General features: G+C 41.1%; 4 protein-coding genes across 4 annotated transcripts; 2 read left to right on the top strand and 2 right to left on the bottom strand.

The window, feature by feature from the left end:
* Positions 1-1,624: 1,624 nt before the first annotated feature.
* Positions 1,625-2,209, bottom strand: LOC308282148 (iron-sulfur cluster assembly 2 homolog, mitochondrial-like; the record flags this gene model as incomplete). Its single annotated transcript, XM_080722492.1, has 1 exon — positions 1,625-2,209. One exon carries the CDS (start codon positions 2,207-2,209, stop codon positions 1,625-1,627), a length of 585 nt encoding a protein of 194 aa, XP_080578618.1.
* A 194-nt stretch (positions 2,210-2,403) lies between these two features.
* On the top strand, positions 2,404-3,540 carry LOC308281215 (nucleoside diphosphate kinase homolog 7-like; the record flags this gene model as incomplete). The annotated part of the gene is made up of 1 exon (XM_080721336.1): positions 2,404-3,540. The coding sequence occupies one exon, from the start codon at positions 2,404-2,406 to the stop codon at positions 3,538-3,540; it is 1,137 nt and encodes a 378-aa protein (XP_080577462.1).
* A 1,745-nt stretch (positions 3,541-5,285) lies between these two features.
* mrpl4 (mitochondrial ribosomal protein L4) lies at positions 5,286-11,369 on the top strand. Its single transcript, XM_080721593.1, has 9 exons — positions 5,286-5,433; positions 6,811-6,892; positions 7,024-7,195; positions 7,799-7,850; positions 8,382-8,499; positions 9,127-9,233; positions 9,395-9,504; positions 10,310-10,383; positions 11,148-11,369. Exons 1-9 carry the CDS (start codon positions 5,386-5,388, stop codon positions 11,291-11,293), a joined length of 909 nt encoding a protein of 302 aa, XP_080577719.1. The 5' UTR covers positions 5,286-5,385; the 3' UTR covers positions 11,294-11,369.
* Positions 11,364-20,328, bottom strand: hyls1 (HYLS1 centriolar and ciliogenesis associated). The gene is made up of 12 exons (XM_080721592.1): positions 20,229-20,328; positions 19,798-19,928; positions 19,222-19,341; positions 18,546-18,619; positions 17,893-18,140; positions 17,371-17,426; positions 14,385-14,545; positions 13,757-13,802; positions 13,365-13,428; positions 12,956-13,037; positions 12,582-12,608; positions 11,364-12,472 (listed from the first exon to the last, which is right to left on the bottom strand). Exons 2-12 carry the CDS (start codon positions 19,895-19,897, stop codon positions 12,335-12,337), a joined length of 1,116 nt encoding a protein of 371 aa, XP_080577718.1. The 5' UTR covers positions 19,898-19,928; positions 20,229-20,328; the 3' UTR covers positions 11,364-12,334.
* Positions 20,329-20,532: the final 204 nt, after the last annotated feature.

Genomic DNA, 20,532 nt, shown 5'->3' with positions numbered 1-20,532 from the left:
CAAGTGTGGTTGCCTTGAGGCGAGTCACACTTGCATATGGGCATTCCAATATATGGCCTAATATTGATGACATCATGAATCTCTATATATGGGCATAAATGGGACATGGACGGAATGGTTAGCACTCCTCGTCCCTATTCGAGCAGTGCTAACCATTCCGTCCATGTCCCATTTATGCCCATATATAGAGATTCATGATGTCATCAATATTAAGCCCATATATTGGAATGACCATATGGTGTCAGTCTCATGTGGTCTAAGATGTCAGACAAATTATGTATGATGTCAGTCATCTCTATATTTGGGAAATGTTTAATTAAAGTCAATGAAGAAAATCCATTGACGAATACGTTTATATAAATTAAACTATATAACGTATCTCTTAGCAAAATGCAAGGAATCGATTCCAGGTGAAGCTGGTTGATTTGACATATGGCCCAAGTGCGTGCCACCAAAACTGTGGGAGGAGTAGCGTGACAAAAAAGAAAAAAGAAAGAAAGAAAAAAAGAAAAGAAAAGTTTGTCTAGGAGGGGAAAGAAAGAAAGACGGATGGATGGATGGAATAAAGTTGGACAAGTAACATAGTGTGGTTGGGGGCAACCACACAAAGATAAATACTGAAAACAACAATACAAAACAACAATAAAATAATTAATTAATTAATTCAAGTAAGTTAAATAAAGCCAGGGCAACCACACTAACTAGAGACATTTTTTGGTAACAGTGATGATTCTATGTGGTATTGTGCATGTGGACTACCACAGATGAATACATTTGCATTATCATTATATAATGTCTGACTGTTCTACGTTGCTATGAGACAAGAACAGAGGCAGAGCAGTTTCAATGTGGATCTCTGACTTCATGGAGCCAGCCTGTGACGTCAGCCGTTTGTGACGTAAGTCGTATGACCTATAGGCCTATCCATGATGAGACTCCAAATAAGGGCACGGTTTCAACCCAGTCAGAGCCCCATTGACTTCCATTATAAAAATTAAAGTTGAATATTTCAAAAAGAAAAATACAGATGTGAACAATGTGGGGGTGCTTCTGTGACCTACTACAAGGAATGTGGTTTGGACACACAGACAGACCAACCGACTCTCGATAGATTCCTGTAAAACCACACAGTAACAATGGCAGGCGGATTTATCCCATGGACAAACGCAAAGGTTTCTCCTGCGTGTGTCACTGGGGTGTAGTGAAGCTAGTGGAGCTACAAGGTTTGACCACCAGTGGTCCAGTGCTCCAGTCCTCTGCCCTCCTTCTTTGATCTGTAGTCCGCACAAACATCTTAAAGGCTAGCTATGAAATAAGCGCTGATAAGCCAGCAGCAAGTTCAAAGATGTCACCCGCTACTTTGTCTTCATGCTGTATTATGTAGAAGGTCTGGCGGTCATATGGAAGCCAGGGATCTGTTCATTTCTGCTCAAGGTATTTCTCCAGTAGATTGCAATATTCATAGAAGTTTCCAGCAGGGTACGTTTGTTTTCCTCAGAATGTTCTAACTCCTGGAGGTTTTTGTCCATGAAGTCCTGCTGGAACTCCTCATCAATGCTGTGCCGTACGTCCTAGACCTAATCCATTCATTGCAAGAGAACTGTTTATGGAGGGGGATTGGTGTTCATAATTTGACAGAGAAGGAGATGCCGCAGGAGCAGTTTTGTTCTGCTTGAGGGTTCTTCAGTATTTGGAAGGAGGAGCGGATCAGCTCCTGGCTGAAGTCCACGGTGGCTCCTTTCACAAACTCCAGGCTGTCCTGGTCCACAAGCACTCCCACTCCTTCCTGTTCCACCAGGCTGTCATCCTCTGCTATGCTGCTACATATTGAGAAGTTGTACTGGAATCCAGAGCAGCCTCCTCCATCCACTTGGATCCTCAGATACTCTCCCTTCTCCAGTATCTCCTTCAGTCTCTTAACACACGATTCACTGAGGTGGACTTTATCTTTGGATGGAGTTGACGGCGCCACTGGTTTCTCCTGGACTGAGGTACTGCTGAAGCACTGAAGCCTGGCTGTGTGGGCAGGATATGGGCTTTGGGGACGCCGCTGCAATGGTTGTCTCACAGGGATATTGTGGAAAGGCACAGAAGCCACCCGAGCAATATTCAGTGCTCTGGTCTTTGATGCGATTATCGTTGCTGCTCTCAGGAATGACATCACCATGTGTCTCTCCCTCCTTCCATGCGCCACTTTAAATCCCAACATGGCTTTGAGAGGGAGGTGGCCTGCCGGCCTCCCATTGGTCAATAGAAGGTCACGTGACGCTCAATGTTTACAGCTGACATCATCAGCTTTTGCCCATGGTTATAAATTGTTGTGTTAGGATAGGAGGGTGCAAAGCTTGGTGCCCATCAAGTTAGTGATTGGCAGCGTAATTCTCATATGAATGGGTCAATGCAATGGATGAACGCTATGCTTTCCTTGCGGAGTGGTTTGACCCCTACCCGTCTCTCATGCTGCGTTACCAACTGATGTACTACCCCAGAGATGGCACAGTGGAGATGTTTGACTTGAGGAACCAGCGGCTCTTTTTGAGAAGGACCAGATGTGAAAACATTAATCAGTCGGATCTGTATATTGGGAATCGGGTAAATGTGTGCTCCCGGCAGCTCAATCTGGTCGGATATGGAGACCTGTACACAGAAAACGTCCTCGACAGCAAAAAGGAAAGAACTCTGGCAATGATAAAACCAGACGCGGTTACCAAGATAGGACACATCATTGAGATGATATACACCACGGACTTGACCGTGACCAAAGCCAAGATGACCAAGCTGACAGGGGGACAAGCAGCAGACTTTTATATGGAAGAAGAAGCGAAACCTTACTCCACCTTTCTGCACGTGGCGCAGCACGTGTCCTCTAGCCCTGTGATCGTCATGGAGCTCTTGGGTGAGCAGGCCATATCAATCTGGAGGAGACTGCTGGGACCAATGGAACCCTCTACAGCACAGGCTGAGGCTCCGCATAGCATCCGTGCCCAGTTCGGAACAGATAACATCCAGAACGCGGCACACGGCTCTCACTCATACAACGCAGCGGCGAGAGAACTTCAGTTTTTCTTCCCATCCCCTCCGGCTCGCGGCCCCTCGAATACGACAACATTTATAGATTGCACATGCTGCATCATTAAACCCCACGCCATGGCAGAACGCTTGGCTGGGAAGATACTGAAGTCCATAACCACGGCTGGATTTGAGATCTCCGCTCTTCAGATTTTCAACATTGCCCGTGTCAACGCAGAGGAATTCTTTGAGGTTTACAAAGGGGTTGTGAAGGAACACTTATACAGTTCTATGGTAAATGAGTTATGTTCTGGACCCTGCATGGTCCTGGAGATCCGTGGCATGGGCTCACCGAAAACATTCCGGGAATTCTGTGGACCGGCAAATCCGGAAGTCGGACGGATCTTACGTCCAACCACGTTGCGGGCGATTTATGGCAAAGACACAGTGCACAATGCTGTCCACTGTACAGACATTCCTGAAGATGGAGTGTTTGAGGTGCAATACTTCTTCAAGAGTTTGGCTGGGTGACTTGAATTTACAGTATATTGACTGTAACACATAAGTGCATATTTTCACATGCATTCAAAACAACAGCTTATTTTCTGTCATTTCACTTTCACTTATGAGTGAGTGAAAAATAAACCTCATTGAATCAGATTAAATGAAGTGACAAGAGTAAAAAAACTCAAAACAATAGAAAGGTGTGCTCAGTGGGAGCAAATCTCCACCAGAAAATCTCTGACCTCATTGATATGACATCATACTGACTTCCTCAGGCTCCATACTGTATGTCAGTGGGATGTGGTTCTGAGATTATGTGTTCACAAAATGTGTAACATCTTCGGTCTATTGGTTTTTTGAGACAATTCAGACAGGCGGGCACACAAACACACACAGTCACACACACACACACACACACACACACACACACACACACGCACACACACGCACAGGCACAGGCGAGAGGCAGTGGCTCATGAGGTAGAGCGGCCGCTGGTTTGATCCTGCATGTGTTAGTGTCGAAGTGCCCTTGAGCATGACACTCATAGAACCCTAACTGCTCCCGATGAGAGCAGGTTTGTGCCTTGCATGGTTTCCAATGCATCACTTACCATTAGACACACAAAGGGCAAAAGCCTGTGGTGGAGATAACTGGAAACATGTGTTCTGTGGAGCGCATGTCTCTGCCAGAGAGACTTTCTGATCTCATATCGATGTCCTCCACACTGCTCCGTATTGGCAAGGTGGTTCCGTGGATTGACGTCAATCCGTCAATTTGACGGAATCAAACAATGTGAACATAGACAAAAACTGGGAAATTATGTTGGATCTCAGGATCCACTTAGAAATTCCGTGGCTAATGTGGCTCCCGGACTTCACATGACACGCCTGTGACAATGTGGGATCACAGGGGCCCATTATTACAATATTTAAAAAAATACAAAACAAGTGCTAATAATAATAATAAAATAATAACAATATAATAATTCATAAAATGTGAAAAATAATGAACTTCCTTGGTGTACTGGCATTGTGCACATGAAGCTTGACTTGACACTGATCGGTGTAGTGGTTGTAAAATTGTCACAGACACAGACAGACACACAGAGGCAAAAACATAATCCCCTGCCCTTCGGAGAACCCTATTTATCTTATTGTGATCCCATTCACATTTTCCAGAGTAATGATCAAGTCAAGTAACCTATTTATAACAACAGGAGTTGACCCAAAGTGCTTAACAAAATTGACTTAAAACAACTAAAAACTAAAACAACCCTAATGAGCTATGTAATAATCAATAATAAAGTGTAAAAACACATACATCACAATACAATTCTAAAATAAAAAACCTGTAGTAAAAAGTGAAAAACTGAATAAAACAAACAACAGATTCAAATAAAAGTAAAAAAAGTAAATTGCATTTAATTAAAACAAATCCATTGAGTGGACAACAAGCAAAATCCACAGGGCAACCTCAGACTGAACTATTGTAAAGAGAGAAAGACATGTAATTCTCCACTTACAAATCTCCACTACTTGTCACAATGTTCAAATTTGAATAATTTTGTCTTTTTTTCCCCCCTTCTATCTTTTTTCCTTCTTTTTTTCTGATTGTAACTGAAAACAAACTGGAAAACATTAATGTTGTTGCGCTGTAATACCGTTGTGATCCAGTAGATGGAGACAATGTAACGCCCGTGGATGCCAACAGCCGTGGGAAGAAGAAGGCAAAGACGTCATCAATCGTGCGACAAACACTCTTGGAAACTTGCCTCATCCACATGACCTTTCAAAGAAGCAGGACTATTAGAAAGATTTTCCAAGCAATTATTATGATCTAAGAAGATTCTTCGGTCGTAAGACTCGATCGAAATGCTTCGCGTATCAATTATAGCTTGTGGCAGAGGCATCGCTAGAAGGGTGAGTACTGCTTTAGATAACCATGCCACCTGAATGTGGAATGTCCTACCAACACAACAGCCATCAAAAAGTGTCACTCCTTCCTTCAAAACCTTAGTCAAAACCACCATAAAAGAGCATTGAGCGAGCATTTGTGAAATGTGAATAAGTGGTTATGGGGAGTGGCAGATATCTACACCAGTGGTTTTCAAAGGACCCCCTGGGGGTCCCTCAATGCTTCCATGGGGTCCCCAGCTAAATGATAGCTAGGAACCAAATGCACCTGTATGGGTCTGTAACTCAGATAGTGTACAAATGGAACCAAATTAACCCGTTAGGGAGTTAAATGAACATTGGTTTTACAATATAAATCGGGGTCTAAGAGATAAAAATGCCAGTAAATGGGGACGGGGTCCGTAGCCTAATGTCAAACTGGGGGTCATTGAAATTAAAATTGTTGGGAATCACAGCTATAGTCTAAAAAGAGCCGTAAAATCATCTCCTATCCTATGGGGGTCCTTGGCATATATTTTCAAAGGCCTATAAAGTGTTAACACCATGCATTTCAGTGGTGGGTTCATCTTGTTGGCATTATAATTTGTACAACTTTATGTAGCTATGTATGTAACTATGTATATAGTTTAACATCACATCAGACACATCCACCTGCAAGTTTAGCCTAGAAACATGACGGCCATATGATATGACATAGGGCCGTCATGTTTCAGGGCTACTGCAAGTTCTGGTGAAAAAACATGCACATTAAATTTTCCACAAGGCAACATTCTCGGTATGTGACAGGATGACATTCACACACAGCAACTTAAAACACAAGCAAAACCTCCTTCAAACCAGCACATATGCATTGTGGTTGATGCAGAGTAATTAAGTGCACCACTCTGGTCCATAGCGAATGTGAATTTGCGAATATGGTGGAAAAGCATTTTAATACATTTTCTGCCAGAGATTTCAATTGATTATGTTACTAATGGATAAGATGTTTGTCCCTTCTAGTTCCCGCATGGGAGACCTGGGTTTGTATGTAGGGGTGTTACAAGTACATGACTAGAGCTGACATCACAGCAAAGTGAGAGTACACAGAGTGAGCGCTACAAATTAGAATGTTGAATCTCAGAATCTATGAAATTTCACTTGAGTTTTCTATGGCCGTATATATGAGTTAAAAAAGGGACCCTAATTGAAACAAGCCCAAAATCTTTTTTGAGGAATCCTTTTAGTTGACCGTGTACCAGACAGTGAACTGTACTGTCATGAAACTGTACCTTTTCCTTTTCCTATGGAAACTAATAAAGTCTTCAATGAAACAATCAAAACGCATAGAATTTATTGTATATGATCCACCATCCTAGGCTAGTTCTAAAAGCATTTCTCCCTCAGCTCTCCTCGTCGTTCGCTGGTGAGAACGCGGTCCCGTCCAATCTTCTCATCCCCCCGAACCTTGTGGATCCTTCAAGGACAAGTAAAGCTCATTCTCTCCCAACACTTCTCAAACAATCAAAATTAAAATCACGCTATGACACATTCAATACCCTTCATGACACCTTTGTGATAAGAGTTGAATTGAGTTGGTCTTGGTGTTTTTCCTTGCAGAGAGACCCCCGCCCCCTCTAGATTGTAGCCTCCCCCTCTTGAGGACATGTGATGAGGCGATCCCGTCTCACCTCAGCCCGCTGCGGACCTGGGTGGACAGTCTGGAGACGCAGGGCAGCGAACCCGTAGGTTTGGCTCAACTCCATCCTGACGTCTTTGCAGTGCCTGCCAGGTAACGCCCATTACATACCAGTTTCCATGACCTGGAAATCATCTGTGTCACTTTAAGTTTTAACCACTTTAATAATTAATTTGTACTTTGGCTATTCAAAAACAGCAGATATACAAGCTCATAGTGCGGCACAGAGCACTAGATCTGCCGTTTTTGAAAAATCATGAAAATGTGTGCAAATCTTTGAATATATATATACAGTATATACTGTATATATTTTTTAAAGCGAACACAACTCAAAAATAATTTATTTTTCAGGGTGCCTGGAATTAAATATTTTGAGATGGGGGTCCGTGGCCAAATGCATATAATTCTGGGGGTCCTTGACATTAAAAAAGTGTGAGCACCACTGATATAGAAACATACTTTTTTCAGAAAACCATGAAACCTTTTCATGTCTGTCAAGGGCCCCCAAATTATGTATTGGACATTTGCAAAGGTTTCGTGCCAGCTGCCAGGGGACCCTCACTTTGAGAACCACTGCTTTGTGGCTCTGTACATTACATTTAAGTAAAACAACTGCAGACCTCAGTTTTTTAGCGTCTGATTGCCAGTAATCTAAGATGACATTCTAATAATGTGTTCTCTTATCTCCCTCATTAGGCTTGACATTCTCTATGAAGTTGAAATGTGGCAGAGGAATTACCAGAGAATTGTAAGTTATTTGGGATAACAGTTAAATGCAGGGGTCTTCAACGTTTTCAGGCCAAGGACCCCTTAGTTGAGAGAGAGATGAAGCAGGGACCCCCACAACCCTTTCATAGATTCCATATAGTTTCATCGTTTGACAGCACAATCATCAGTGTATTTTGGATTCATGTCAATTTGTGTTTTCAGATATTTAAACACTTGAACCGCCAATACTTAGTAAACTTGAACTTTCACTCTGTACTTGGTCTGCCATTTTTCCCCTCTACACCAAACCTCTTTGCCGAAAATAGCCGATGCGAGGCGTTGTGAGCTTGTAGATCTATTTTTGACTAATGTTCTCAGGATATGGACACTAGGGTTCAAGTGCATGCATATAAAAAGGAGAAACAATGTTTCTATCACACAAAGATTTGAAGGACCCCCTGTAGTAACTCTGAGGACCCCCTGTTGAAGACCCCTGGTTAAAAGTATGAAACAATATTGCTGTCAATCAATACACAACAAACTACTTTGGCTTTTTCTATGAATCCCCCAGAGCCATGCCAACACAAAGGTCAGGGCAGAGGTCAGGGGTGGTGGCAAAAAACCATGGAGACAGAAGGGAAGCGGACGCGCTCGTCACGGAAGTATCAGATCGCCTTTATGGAAAGGAGGTACTGTATGATGAAGCATGAAATACAGTGATGATGACCTTTACATCTGAGTTATATAGCTAGACACACGTGTACATACGTTATATTCATGTTGTATTTCCCTGGAGTTAATACTTAAACTAACCCAGAAGATTGATCCTGCATGGGAAATTCAGTCACCAGAGGGCAGCAGAGCAGTTAAGATGCACCAAGAGAAAGTACTGTAGAATAGATAAAGCAGGGTAAAAACATCACATACAAAAGAAACCCCTTCAATGATGAACAATAATATATCATGGGTGTCGGGCAGAAACCTCTTATCTCCATATCTTAACTTTTTGTGTTTCTTCGTAAATGAATGCCCTGCTTGATCATACCTCAGCGTCGCACAAAAGCATCAAAAGTAGCAGATCTGCAAGGAGCTTGAAGGTCTGCTACTTTTGCCAGTTTTTAATTTGAATCCTGAAAAGAAACAGTTCTGGACATGTGAGGTTTCTACCCGACAGACGACATACAACAGTTGTTTTACACCCTTAACAGAAACCTGTAAGACTAAATAAATAATATGAGAGTACACACAGTAACCATGTCAGATAGTGTCCTTCTTACTGTAATGAACCATTGTCACAGAATGATTGTGTATTTCAGGTGGGGTCGCTCATGGACCGAGAGGTCCAACCAGTTATTATTACATGTTGCCCATGAAGGTGCGTGTGCAAGGACTCAAGGTAGCTCTCAGCTCCAAGCTGACTCAGGTAACTGGAATGCTTTAATGAAAACCATTCATTTGTGATGCTCATCTAAATCAACCTTTTGTTTCATGTCAGAAGAACATCTACTTTTCAAAATGACACAGTATTTGTTTAAAGATAATGATCTGTTGCTGTAAAACCTACTTTGATTTGTATTATTCCAGGATTACCTCTATATCGTGGACTCCCTGAACATTCCCACTCCTGACTCTCAGTATCTAATGGATCTGATCAGAGACAGACAATGGGGAGAGTCTGTGTTAATAGTAGATGTGTAAGTATCAATACTTTGACCTTCATTTATCCAGGGGAGGTTGAGGTTCACTGTGGAACCATCAGTCTAAAGCAGGGGTCGGCAACCCAAAATGTTGAAAGAGCCATATTGGACGTAAAAACTAAAAACAAATCTGTCTGGAGCTGCAAAAAGTAAAAGCATTATATAAGCCTTATAATGAAGGCAACACATGCTGCAAGTGTCTATTAGCTATATTAGCCTACTATCAAAATGACCAAGTAGGCTACAAATACATTAAATGATTATTTTCCCTGCAGCGCATCCCGGAGAGAATGTTGGAATTTAATATTTATTCTACACATGTTTACAGCATTGGAATATGTTAAGAATGTTTGTGTCATGCCTCCAACAGAAACTATATTAGAACAAACATTTTTTTTTTCCATTTTCATAAATTTTTTAAAAAGCTCCAGGGAGCCACTAGGGTGGCGCTAAAGAGCCGCATGTGGCTCTAGAGCCGCGGGTTGCTGACCCCCGGTCTAAAGCATGCTTCTCTATCCTTTAGGTCAATGCTGTCCCATTAGTGTGGGGATTTTAAACTTAGAATACCCTAGATAAACACTTTAATATAACATGCCTTTTGTTTCACAATACCGAATTGATTCTCAGGCATGTTGTATTGATTTTAATAGATTACATCAGCTGGTTCCCAACTATGAGGTTCCTCCAAATTAAAATGTCCTGTGTATGCGGCAGGATATTGTATTTATAATTGATGTGAATGAAGTGTTTTTTTAAAAGTGGATCGCCCATTCTTTAACTATTTGTTTCTGTGTGCCTTTAGGGGTGAAGAGTTTCCTGAAAATCTCCTTCAGGCCACAGCAGGTCTCAAGTCTGTGAATATCATTCCAGCAATTGGTAAGGTTACACCTGGCAGAACGTTTTTAAAGGATATGTTATAAGGTTTAGACAAATGAATACCTTATTATTGAGCATAGGTTACCTAAAGCCCGTATCAGAGTCAGTGCTGTGTAGTCTTTTTGAGCGTTAACGTTGTAGTTTTATGACTCAAAAAGACTACACAGCACTACACCGCGGTGTAAAGGCTTCCACCGCGGACCCGACTATGTTACGGGCTTTAGTCTTGTGTAGACGGATGATCGGAGATCTCTACTGGGTATAGAAACAATTTGGAGAAGTTGTAAAAACAAACAGCATTGCAGAATCAACTTAGGGTGGTCCTTCATATTGGGAGTGGGACGGTATCAGGAGGATTGTTTTTTTTCAAAGCAGTATGTTTGTTAGCTGTTACAGCCCATACATTAAATTGAGCGATTTCTGATCGTCTGGCTATGCTCAAGTCTTTACACACTGGGGGAGAATTTGCAAGGCAAATAATTTGCAGACAATTTTGCAGACCTTCGTTTAGTATTCGCTATTAAAAACGCCAGTGTGTAAGGACTTTAAGTTGGTCTTGTGTACCTGCCATTGTTCAACCACAATTTACCCACAATTTAAAGGTATCTATCTACCCCCTGTTGACTGTCAAAGAATAATATAACATGTGGCACCAGTATTCTTTGATATAACGTAATAAGTAATAAGTCCACTAAACAAAAGGAAATTCTCAATAACATGTTTATACAGCTCTCTGCAGCAAACAATTGTCTTATCTTTTCCAGGTCTGAATGTCCACAGCATGTTGAAACACGAGTCTATTATCCTCACCCTGGAAACTGTCAAGTTTTTGGAAAGTAAACTTCTCTGGCACGACCATCGTTATTCACCCATTTACCCGTATAAATTGCCCTACACTGACCTCCCATAAAAGATTAACATGTTCCTTTTATATTCATCAACAACTCAGTTGGTTTAATGTCTTTATTGTTACACAAACTTGTCAATAAATAAATGTCAATGATAAAAATGGATTTCATCTGGTCATTAATCTAAGAGTCTAGTGGCTCTTTTTGACTGCAAAGGGTAATTCCGCTTCCATAACCTGAAACCATCCCGCTGCTGTTTCCATTATAACCGGAACCACCCCTGAAGGGGAAGGTACGTATAAAAAAGTATAAAATAGGGCTTAGTGGTTAAAATGGCGTTGCTATTGGGTTTGGTTTCAGTGTCGTCATGTCAGTTTGACCAATCCAGAGCAACAGCACCGCTTGTTCCTCATTGGGTTCCCAGAACTCACGGTCAGTACTACCTCCTGAGTAAGTAGGTTCTGAGAACCTTACCTGAAACCAAGCCACAGTATATCGTCTCTTTCGGGTGGAAATCAAGTATGTCTAAAACAGTTAACTGTTAGTTTTCAGGATTCAAATACAAAAGTAGCAGATAGGGCTGTCACGATTACGACATTTTACATGACGATTAATTGTCACTCAAATAATTGCGATTAATGATTTAATTGTGTATTTATCATTGAAAATTACACTTCTGTTTGGCTTTTAGGCTATGAAGTTGCACATGGTAATCATGACACATAAATTAAATATACAAAGAAATTTCTGACATATTTGACAATGTTATACTTAAAAAAGAACAAGCTTGTAGATCAGCTATTTCCACTATTTTTTACTTTCAAAAAAATATATGAAGACTTTTCAACATGGAAACGATTATGACGATTATGAAAAATAATCGTGATTATGTCAAATAATTGCGATTAGACGATTATGTCATAATTGTGACAGCCCTAGTAGCAGATGTGCTACTTTTGATATTTTGATACAAAAAAAATACAGAATATGGTTTCTGCCCGACAGCAACGATATGGAACGTGGATACATGGCACGGTACTGTTTGCTTAGTCCTTGTAGTCAAAAAGAACCATATAAGGCATGCACAGCGCAGACAATAAGGCCTAAAATCGATAATTGAGTCTGGGTGGTGGTACGAGGCCGTTGGCCAAATCATTCCTGATCTCCCAACGCAGGGCTGTGCGTTTCTTCTCTGTTGGCACAACGTAGGTATTGGGCACATATACTTTTCGAGGTTTAGGCTGGAAAAGAAAGATATGAAGAAAAGAAAATAACTAAATTGCATTGTGTGCCAAATTCCAATCTGCATTTATTCACACACTGCTTAATGCTAATTTTGTAGTCTCTTACCGGTGGAGGCTGGTATGCAAGCTGTTCCTGAAAAGTGAAGAAAACATGTAAATAATTAAATATGTTGCCATGTACCACAGGAGGCATTGACTGAACCAAAACTATATATATTTTTTAAAGACATCCACAATAGTCTTTTCACAGCAGACATTTTGAGAGGTAAAATGGTGATGGTTAGAAGCAACTATGCCCATGTAGTTAGGAGACCATTCGTGTGTCATTTTGTGTACTGTATTGACAAGGCATGAGATTGATTAATCTCATTAAGGATCTTTGATTATATGATTGAACAAGGAAGCTACTGATTTTATGTGAATGTTCCCCAACAAATCAACTTGAACAACTTTTCCGTCTGTTATTTTCAAACTGCTTACCCTGATCTCCCGATGTATAGCTCTCCTGTCCCTTTCTCCAGGAAGCGTGAATGTCTCCCAGTGTTGCTTGTATTCAAAATACCTTCGAGGGATTAGTGAGATTTATGTTAAAGTTATAAACATGTCTCAAGTCAAGGGTGATGTTAAATGCTGATATTACTATTTATACTAATACTGTCAGTTTCATACTGTGTGTGTGTGTGTATATATATATGTATAGCATTGTATTCACAAACTGCATTGATTAGCAGGATGCAATGTCATTTTGTTATACTTTTTACTTGGCAGGTGTGTAGTTTAATGTTAACCTTGATTATACAACTGTTGGTTCAACTTCTTGATCAAGAAATCAGATTGACTTATTATTTGTTACTGTAACGTTTTAAAGTCCACACAGCTCCATAATTACCTAGTGACAGGGTCATTCTTCTTCAAGTTTCTTGTGTGAGGGTGACCTCGTACTGGACGGATGACTGGATGGGAAATGGACCAGGTTAGGGAATATGAACTGGGTTTAGCAAAGCATTGCAGTGGTCGTGTTGGACTGCCATTTCATCTCTGTCTGGTGGAAACCTCACATGTCCAAAACGTAGCTTTTCAGGATTCTAATTTAATAAGTAGTAGATTTACAAGCTCAACACGCATCGCTTTGTGCCACGTTTCGAGCTTGTGGATCTGCTACTTTTGCTGTAGCATGATCATGTAGGGCAGTCATTTACGGGGGGAGAAACACTAACTAAAATATGGAGATAAGAGGTTTCCGCCCGACGGCGACCATTTGCTTGTCTGCTAGATACTTACAGGACTTGGGTCTGGGCTTGAGGTCGTGATCAGTCTGCATTCGACTCTGTTGGAAATGAAATAGATTGGTTTTGAAGAGACGTAGCATTTAATGATTGTATTGGAAACATCCTAACCTGACTCCGCCAGATTCATATGGCGGAGCAGGTTAGAAACATCCTAGACCTTCAGCAAACTCAACTAATGAAGACAGAAGTTACAGAAGAAATAAATATTGACCACAATTCCCTCTATAGCTGTTACATCATAATGCAGCACTACTACACAATATTCTGTACATTCTTCAACCTGTAAATAACTCATTGCTCACAACAGAGGATGTATACTCTATCCTGGTTGCTAAATTATTCTCCCATATTACTGTATGTACAGTCTATAAACTCAATGAAAGGAAAATCACTGTTATGCCGCTTATGGGTTTTTACCTTTTACTTTGTCTTAAATGGTATTATATTGTGTTATTTATTAAATACTGTTGGTACTATCTGTGGAGATTTCTGCACATACTTGTATGACTGAGCGAACAAATAAGTTGAAGCGGATCTGCTTGAATGCAGTTCTGGAATATAGAATTCTTAAGATACTTGGTCATTTATTTAGTTTCACTTTTGTTGTAACGACTACCCACCATGCCTCTGATGTAGGCCTCAAAGGCACTCAATCCATCATTCTCCGAGCTCTGTTCATCACTCTGACTCCTGCTGTCTTCATTCTCTGGTTCAGAGTTCTCCTGGGTGGCCATGGACACATGCAGGCCTCCCAGACGTTCTTCCAGACCGCTCACTGCATCTGCAGGGGACAAACCACAAAGGGATAGTTAGAATGACCATGGGCGTGACATACCAAGAAGAGATTTACTCTGTTTTTTTTAATATAAAAGAAATAGGCTCTGTCGTGTAGGGAATAAGCATAAAATATGTCTTAGAACATGCAGGCTATGAGTTGTGTGTGAAATTATTTATAGTGACCCGTTACTCAACATCCATTCATTATAGGCTTGTATGTCTAAGCTTTAGAAATGTACTGATGGCACTTATGTTACTTATTCTAGATTTCAGCCATGATTTGACAAGTCAGAACTGACACGATTTTATTATGTACTGTAGACAGACAAAGAGAGACAGCATGATTTTAAGTATGAAATTACATTTCTTTGCTTTGGAATCCCCAGATTTAAATACTGGGAAAGTACTATTCTAGTCTAGGATCGACAACAATCCATCCCAGAATGAAATTAAAACAAGGCATAAAGCTGTAGGCTAATCTGATGATGCAACAATTATTTACAACTATTTACCCTTCCTGTGTCTATAGTTCCCTTCCCATTCCTTGTAGTGATAATGATTATACGTCACGTAGATGGAATCCACTTTGGAATCAATGAACTTGATGTCCTTATTGCTTGAAGACTCTTCTGCAGCATCCTCCCATTCCAACTCGTCGTCAATTCCTTTCTCCACTATTCCTTCCTCAAGTGACTGCATCTCTACCACCAGCCTTTCATAATCTTCATCCACAACAAGCCCACTCTGCCCATCCGTGGCTTCTACCTCCATACCGTGGTGCTCATCTTCTCCCTGAGATCTCATGTCTGGAACACCTTTGCTGTCAAACCATTCATGGAGGTGTTCGTCACTCTCATCTTCCAAAGGCTTCCGGACTGTTGGACACTTACGATCTTCTACCTCTGCAATGAGACGTTCATCTTCCTGATCTACCTCTGTGATGAGATGCTCATCTTCCTGTGTTGTCATATCTGTGAGATCTTTGTTGTCCAACAAGGCATGAAGATGATCGCCACTCTTCTCTTCCAATGGTTTTGCGTCAGTCATACGTGTATCATTTTCTTCAGCTTCATCTTCTTCTAGTCCTGCATCTTTGATATCCTCATTGTCCAAATCTGTGTGTAGATCATATCTAGGGTAAGCTTCACTCAAATCATGTCGACTATCCTCCAACTCAAACAGATGTTTGTCTTCGTGGTTTAGCATGTCACTGGGCTCCCCACCGTCTCCGCCATAGTTAGAAAGGGAACAACAGTCCTGTTCGTCGTCCCTCATCTCAGAAAGGCACTGAGATGAGGGACTCTCTCTGTCAAACTCGGCGATGGTACTGCGGTCGTCTCGCTCTCGCTCCTCCTTACACACCGAGTCTGGTCGGTAGGTGCCGTAGCCGGACGTGAGCAAGCTCAGCGCTGGACTGCAAACCCTGGTACTGCAGTCTTCTCCGTCGGTCCTCTCCTGGTCATGTTCTTCTGGAAACTCTCCTCTGGCATCGCCCTGCTCGCTCTGGTCACTTTCATTCTGCATGGAAGCGTCCAAGCTCTGGTCACTTTCATTCTGCACGGAAGCGTCTACGTTCTCGTCCTCAGAGAGTATGGACTCTTCCTCGTCACACGCGCGCTCTATCTGCTCCTCCTTCTCTTCCTCGGACGACTTTGAACTATTCTCCTCAGAGCTCTCGTCCTCACATTGAGCGTTGTACATTTTGTACATGGTTAATAGAACAAAAGAGGCCTTGGCTTGTACACCTGCTGAGGTCTATATGTGAACACTGCTGAGGCAGATGGCTCAAGACAAGTACTAAGAGGATTAGCCAGTAGTACCCAAGATCCTTAACTCCAGCCTATTCTCAGCGCTCTGCTCCCCAGTGTCACAACAGCACCCAATACTGGAGAACAGGGGGATTGCATCTCTAACTTTTCTATCTGAGACAAATTATAAAATAAATGTGCTGGCGAAATTTCAAAATGTCATTATGTGTGGAAAAGTTAAAGCTTGTCATAATAAGTATTTTAAAGATGATATAGTATTTTAAAGATGATAGTATTGTATAGTGGTGAGTTTTTATTTTAATTACATTATTTTAGTGACATTAAAGGGGAAGACCACCCATTTTCAATATTGAACTATGTCATTAATATAACTTAAGAGGAGTTGTGTGGAAATAAAAAAAAGGTTCCCCCTCTTCTGTGTTGCCTAGAACTGGAGGATTGATTTTGGGGTTTGTATTGCAAATCACAACTTGATGACATCACACATTGTACTTAACAATACAAACCCCAAAATCAATCCTCCAGTTCTAGGCAACACAGAAGAGGGGGAACTTTTTTTTGATTTCCACACAACTCCTCTAAGGTATATTAATGACATAGTTCAATATTGAAAATGGGTGGTCTTCCCCTTTAAGGGCAGCAGTGGCTCAGGGGTAGAGTGGCCGGTAGAGTGGCCGGTAGAGCGGACGGATGGAGAACCGCAAGGTTCCCAGTTTGATCCCAGGCTCCCCCAGAGCTGGTGTCAGAGTGTCCTTGAGCAAGACGCTGAACCCCTAATTGCTCCCGATGTGCTGTTTGGTGTCTTACTTGGCTTCCTCCGCCATCAGTGTATGAATGTGTGTGTGAGTGTAATGCACAGCACTTTGGAATAAAGAGCTATATAAATGTACCATTTATCATTTACATTGTTCAGTACTGGATCTCTCCTTTTGGAATTAGTTTTAATCACATTATCACTATAATTAATATCCCAACATTACTACCATACCACATTAGATGGGGATTTTTTATATTATATACTTCAAAAACATATACTGTATATGGATTGTTTCTTTCTTACCCAATTCTTCACTGTGTACGGATTCATCACATACCACGGGTTGTCCTTTATGTTTCCTTTACAAAAAACAAAAAATTTCGGTATGAGGATTAAAACTTTCTGAAACCTAAATGATTTGTAATGAAACCTAAAGGATTTGTAATGACGCTGTAATAAGTGTTTACTGTCATTACAACAAACCCTTGACAATTTATGCAATTATATTATATATTATAAAAGGTACTGAATCTTCCCTTTGATGTGATGATGTACTATAAGATTTTACTGAAGGGATAGCCCCTTGAGATGCAGCATCTCATTTTCAAGAGGGACCCATAAGAACATGACATACAAAGAACATGAACAGCAGACATACGTACATACAAGCCAGGGATACAGATACATTCTTACACAGATAGCTTGCTCACCCTCACCCACCACATCAGTTGATGAGCAATAAGAGGCACAGTACAAATACATAAGCAATGATTGTACATACAGGTAAAGTCAAATTAGAAACACATAGACTGTACAGTATGTTACCTCAAAACCTTTCTCTTGATGAAGTTCCTCCCATGTGCCTGTCCTGCGTCTCTGTCTCTGTCTGGGGTGGATGTCTGGCTGAAGTTGTATCGGGTGTCCGTTGGGCCGGGCTCCACCTCTAGACTGATGGGAGCTGATGAGGGCCGGGTGTACTTGGGACAGTTGGGAGCCACTGAGTGCTGTGCATAAGAGTCACAGTACCCCTCCATCCTGGTCCCATTGTATTGATTCTGACAGGGCATAAGTACCTACGTGGGGAATAACACAGTTCATCAACCATTCCGTGTTTAATTCCATGTTTACAAGATGTTGTGAGTAGTGGTGCTGTCTGCATAGTATGTCAACATTGGTGCCAAAAAGGTCTGTTTATGCAGCCTGTTTTTGCAGTTTTGCCATGGGCAGTTCCGTTTGTTTTCCCTCCTTGTGTGTGTGGCTTTCATTGTGTGACACTCTATGCACAATAATACTTCACCACGCCACCTGTCTCAATACTCACAATTTGAATGATACCACCCCCCACCCCAACGATAAATTAAGTATATTAAATCAAAGAGCAAACAACACAGGTTCCCCAGACTGAGACAAACAGCAAAACCATTAATGTGTATTAAATTCATAAAGGCTGATCAAGTTGAATGATCACTAGTACATACCTGTCTATCACGGTCTGGATTACCAGAATGCAAGAAGAACCCATCACCAGGGTCTGCAATATAAGACTGATTAACTGTGGAGTGAAAGATAGTAGTCAGATTACTAGTACTACAACAAAAATGACAGCCATGAATGATGTTACATAGTATTGTACCATTTCCTTCATGAGAAGAAATGTTTTACAGAATCTTACTGCACTTGGTAACTTTAACAAGAAAACTTGTGACCAACTTCATCAAGTTTGATGACTTGTCTTTTTGTCTGTTTTTGCTTTGTGTTTCTATATTGAGCTAAATTAAAAACAATTTAGATGGATGGTTTCCAAACTTGAAAGGTACACATGATATACACATGAAAAGGCTGTGGTGAAACTCGATATTGGGAAGTTGGTCCTCAAAGCAAACATCCAAACCACAAACTAACCATTAGCTGAGATGTTTATACTGCTTTGGTCAGCTCCATAAATTAGTTATTACCTAAAACCTTCTCATCATTCTGTTTTACAGTAATGTTGCTTCTCTACCATCTTCTCCACTCAGAATAAAGATGCTGTACAAATATGATTGTAATCTACTAGCCTTCGATCAAGACTGATTGAGTCCGACTTTTGTCAGACATGATATCTGATCTGATAGGCTTGATCCAAGTCTAGTAGATTACAATACAGACAAATACCTTTTTCCTTGATGACGGCAGGAGGACTTGGCTGGGAAGTGACTGAGTAGGAGTTCAGTTCAAAGGATGACGACTCATCAAAGCTCTTTGATTTCTCATGTCGAATCAGCTCATCAAGATCTAAACGTTACAGATTGAGAGGACAGTTTTGGTGTTTGTCCACTGTTCTCAGCCTACAAAATATGGATGTTGCAGTTGCACACACTTAGACAGAATGATACAAAGACGGATATTATATAGATCATCTGATGGGGACCCCCAGATGACAGTGAAGTGACAATTTAAGGACTTTTAAGACCTTTTTAATGAAGGGGCTAAAAGATCATTACTCACTCCATCAAGTATTCAACAAATTATACTATAAAAACTGGTCAAACATTGCCCAAATTATATAAGATAATATATAATGTGGATTTGAGTCAAACTAAATGTAATGCCTCAATTCCTACAATTCCAAGAGCTTGTCAGGGTGGAAGGGTCCCCAGTTCAAATTTGACTATTTTGAGAGGTCGCATGCTGCAAAGGTTGAGAACCACTGGATATAGATTACAGTAGATTATAGATTAGATTACCAACCTCGTTTGAATTGCCGCAGCCGGTGCTTCGGTATGTCCCTGTACCCGAGCGAGGCCAGTTGTTGCTCTATCTCCTCTTCAGAGAAATCCAGAATGTCCATAACACACACACACACAGCACCAGACCTCCTCCTAGCGTTACAATGTTACAGGAAATGATCCGTTAAAGCACCAAACCTCCATCGATTCATGAATTGTGGATGCAAAGGTATCTATCGCTGCGAGGACAGACTGAAACAGAACACCTTTAATACAGGTTAGTGATATCTGATGTCTACCTCACTATCTAGCCTTACCTTTAAACCCGACGAGCTAGCGTTAGCAGCAATGAGCTAATCTGCTCTGTTGTTGGCTAAAAAGTAACTTCCAAAACATCCGATCGCTGAGTCAAAAGTCCTACTTATATATTGTGATGATGGGTATGTTTCCTACCTTCACACAGACGAGCTGATGAACGCTACTAGCAATGCGTTAGCCCACAAAACACAGCAGAGATCCACTTGTTTACACAATAAAAGCCAGTACCAAGACAACAACAGCGTTACAGCCGTTTGAAAGGGACGCCCTGGTCGTTTCTTCCGGTGTGTGCTGTGTTGGTTTAGAAATAGCGCCCCGCGTGTGTTTTGGAGGACCGGAAAGATCAGATCTAAACACATTTTCTATGGATCGATTAAACCAGAAATTAATGTATTTTCATTTTTCAATCATCAAAAACGTCAATTAAAGTAATATGAAC

Source organism: Nannobrachium achirus, assembly GCF_963921795.1.
Source record: "Nannobrachium achirus genome assembly, chromosome: 3".
Taxonomy (NCBI): domain Eukaryota; kingdom Metazoa; phylum Chordata; class Actinopteri; order Myctophiformes; family Myctophidae; genus Nannobrachium; species Nannobrachium achirus.
Note: the sequence above shows the minus strand (reverse complement) of the source record. Positions and strands in the feature narration are given on the sequence as shown.

What these genes read in the sequence shown, in the direction of transcription:
- hyls1 (XM_080721592.1), bottom strand. Translation starts at nt 19,897, where the DNA reads ATGGACATTCTGGATTTCTCTGAAGAGGAGATAGAGCAACAACTGGCC. An exon ending in GCTGCGGCAATTCAAACGAG is followed by an intron (nt 19,342 to 19,797) that starts GTTGGTAATCTA and finishes TGTAACGTTTAG; the next exon opens with ATCTTGATGAGCTGATTCGA. An exon ending in AAGAATGACCCTGTCACTAG is followed by an intron (nt 13,038 to 13,364) that starts GTAATTATGGAG and finishes AATCCCTCGAAG; the next exon opens with GTATTTTGAATACAAGCAAC.
- mrpl4 (XM_080721593.1), top strand. Translation starts at nt 5,386, where the DNA reads ATGCTTCGCGTATCAATTATAGCTTGTGGCAGAGGCATCGCTAGAAGG. An exon ending in TGTGGATCCTTCAAGGACAA is followed by an intron (nt 6,893 to 7,023) that starts GTAAAGCTCATT and finishes TTTTCCTTGCAG; the next exon opens with AGAGACCCCCGCCCCCTCTA. An exon ending in GAATATCATTCCAGCAATTG is followed by an intron (nt 10,384 to 11,147) that starts GTAAGGTTACAC and finishes TATCTTTTCCAG; the next exon opens with GTCTGAATGTCCACAGCATG.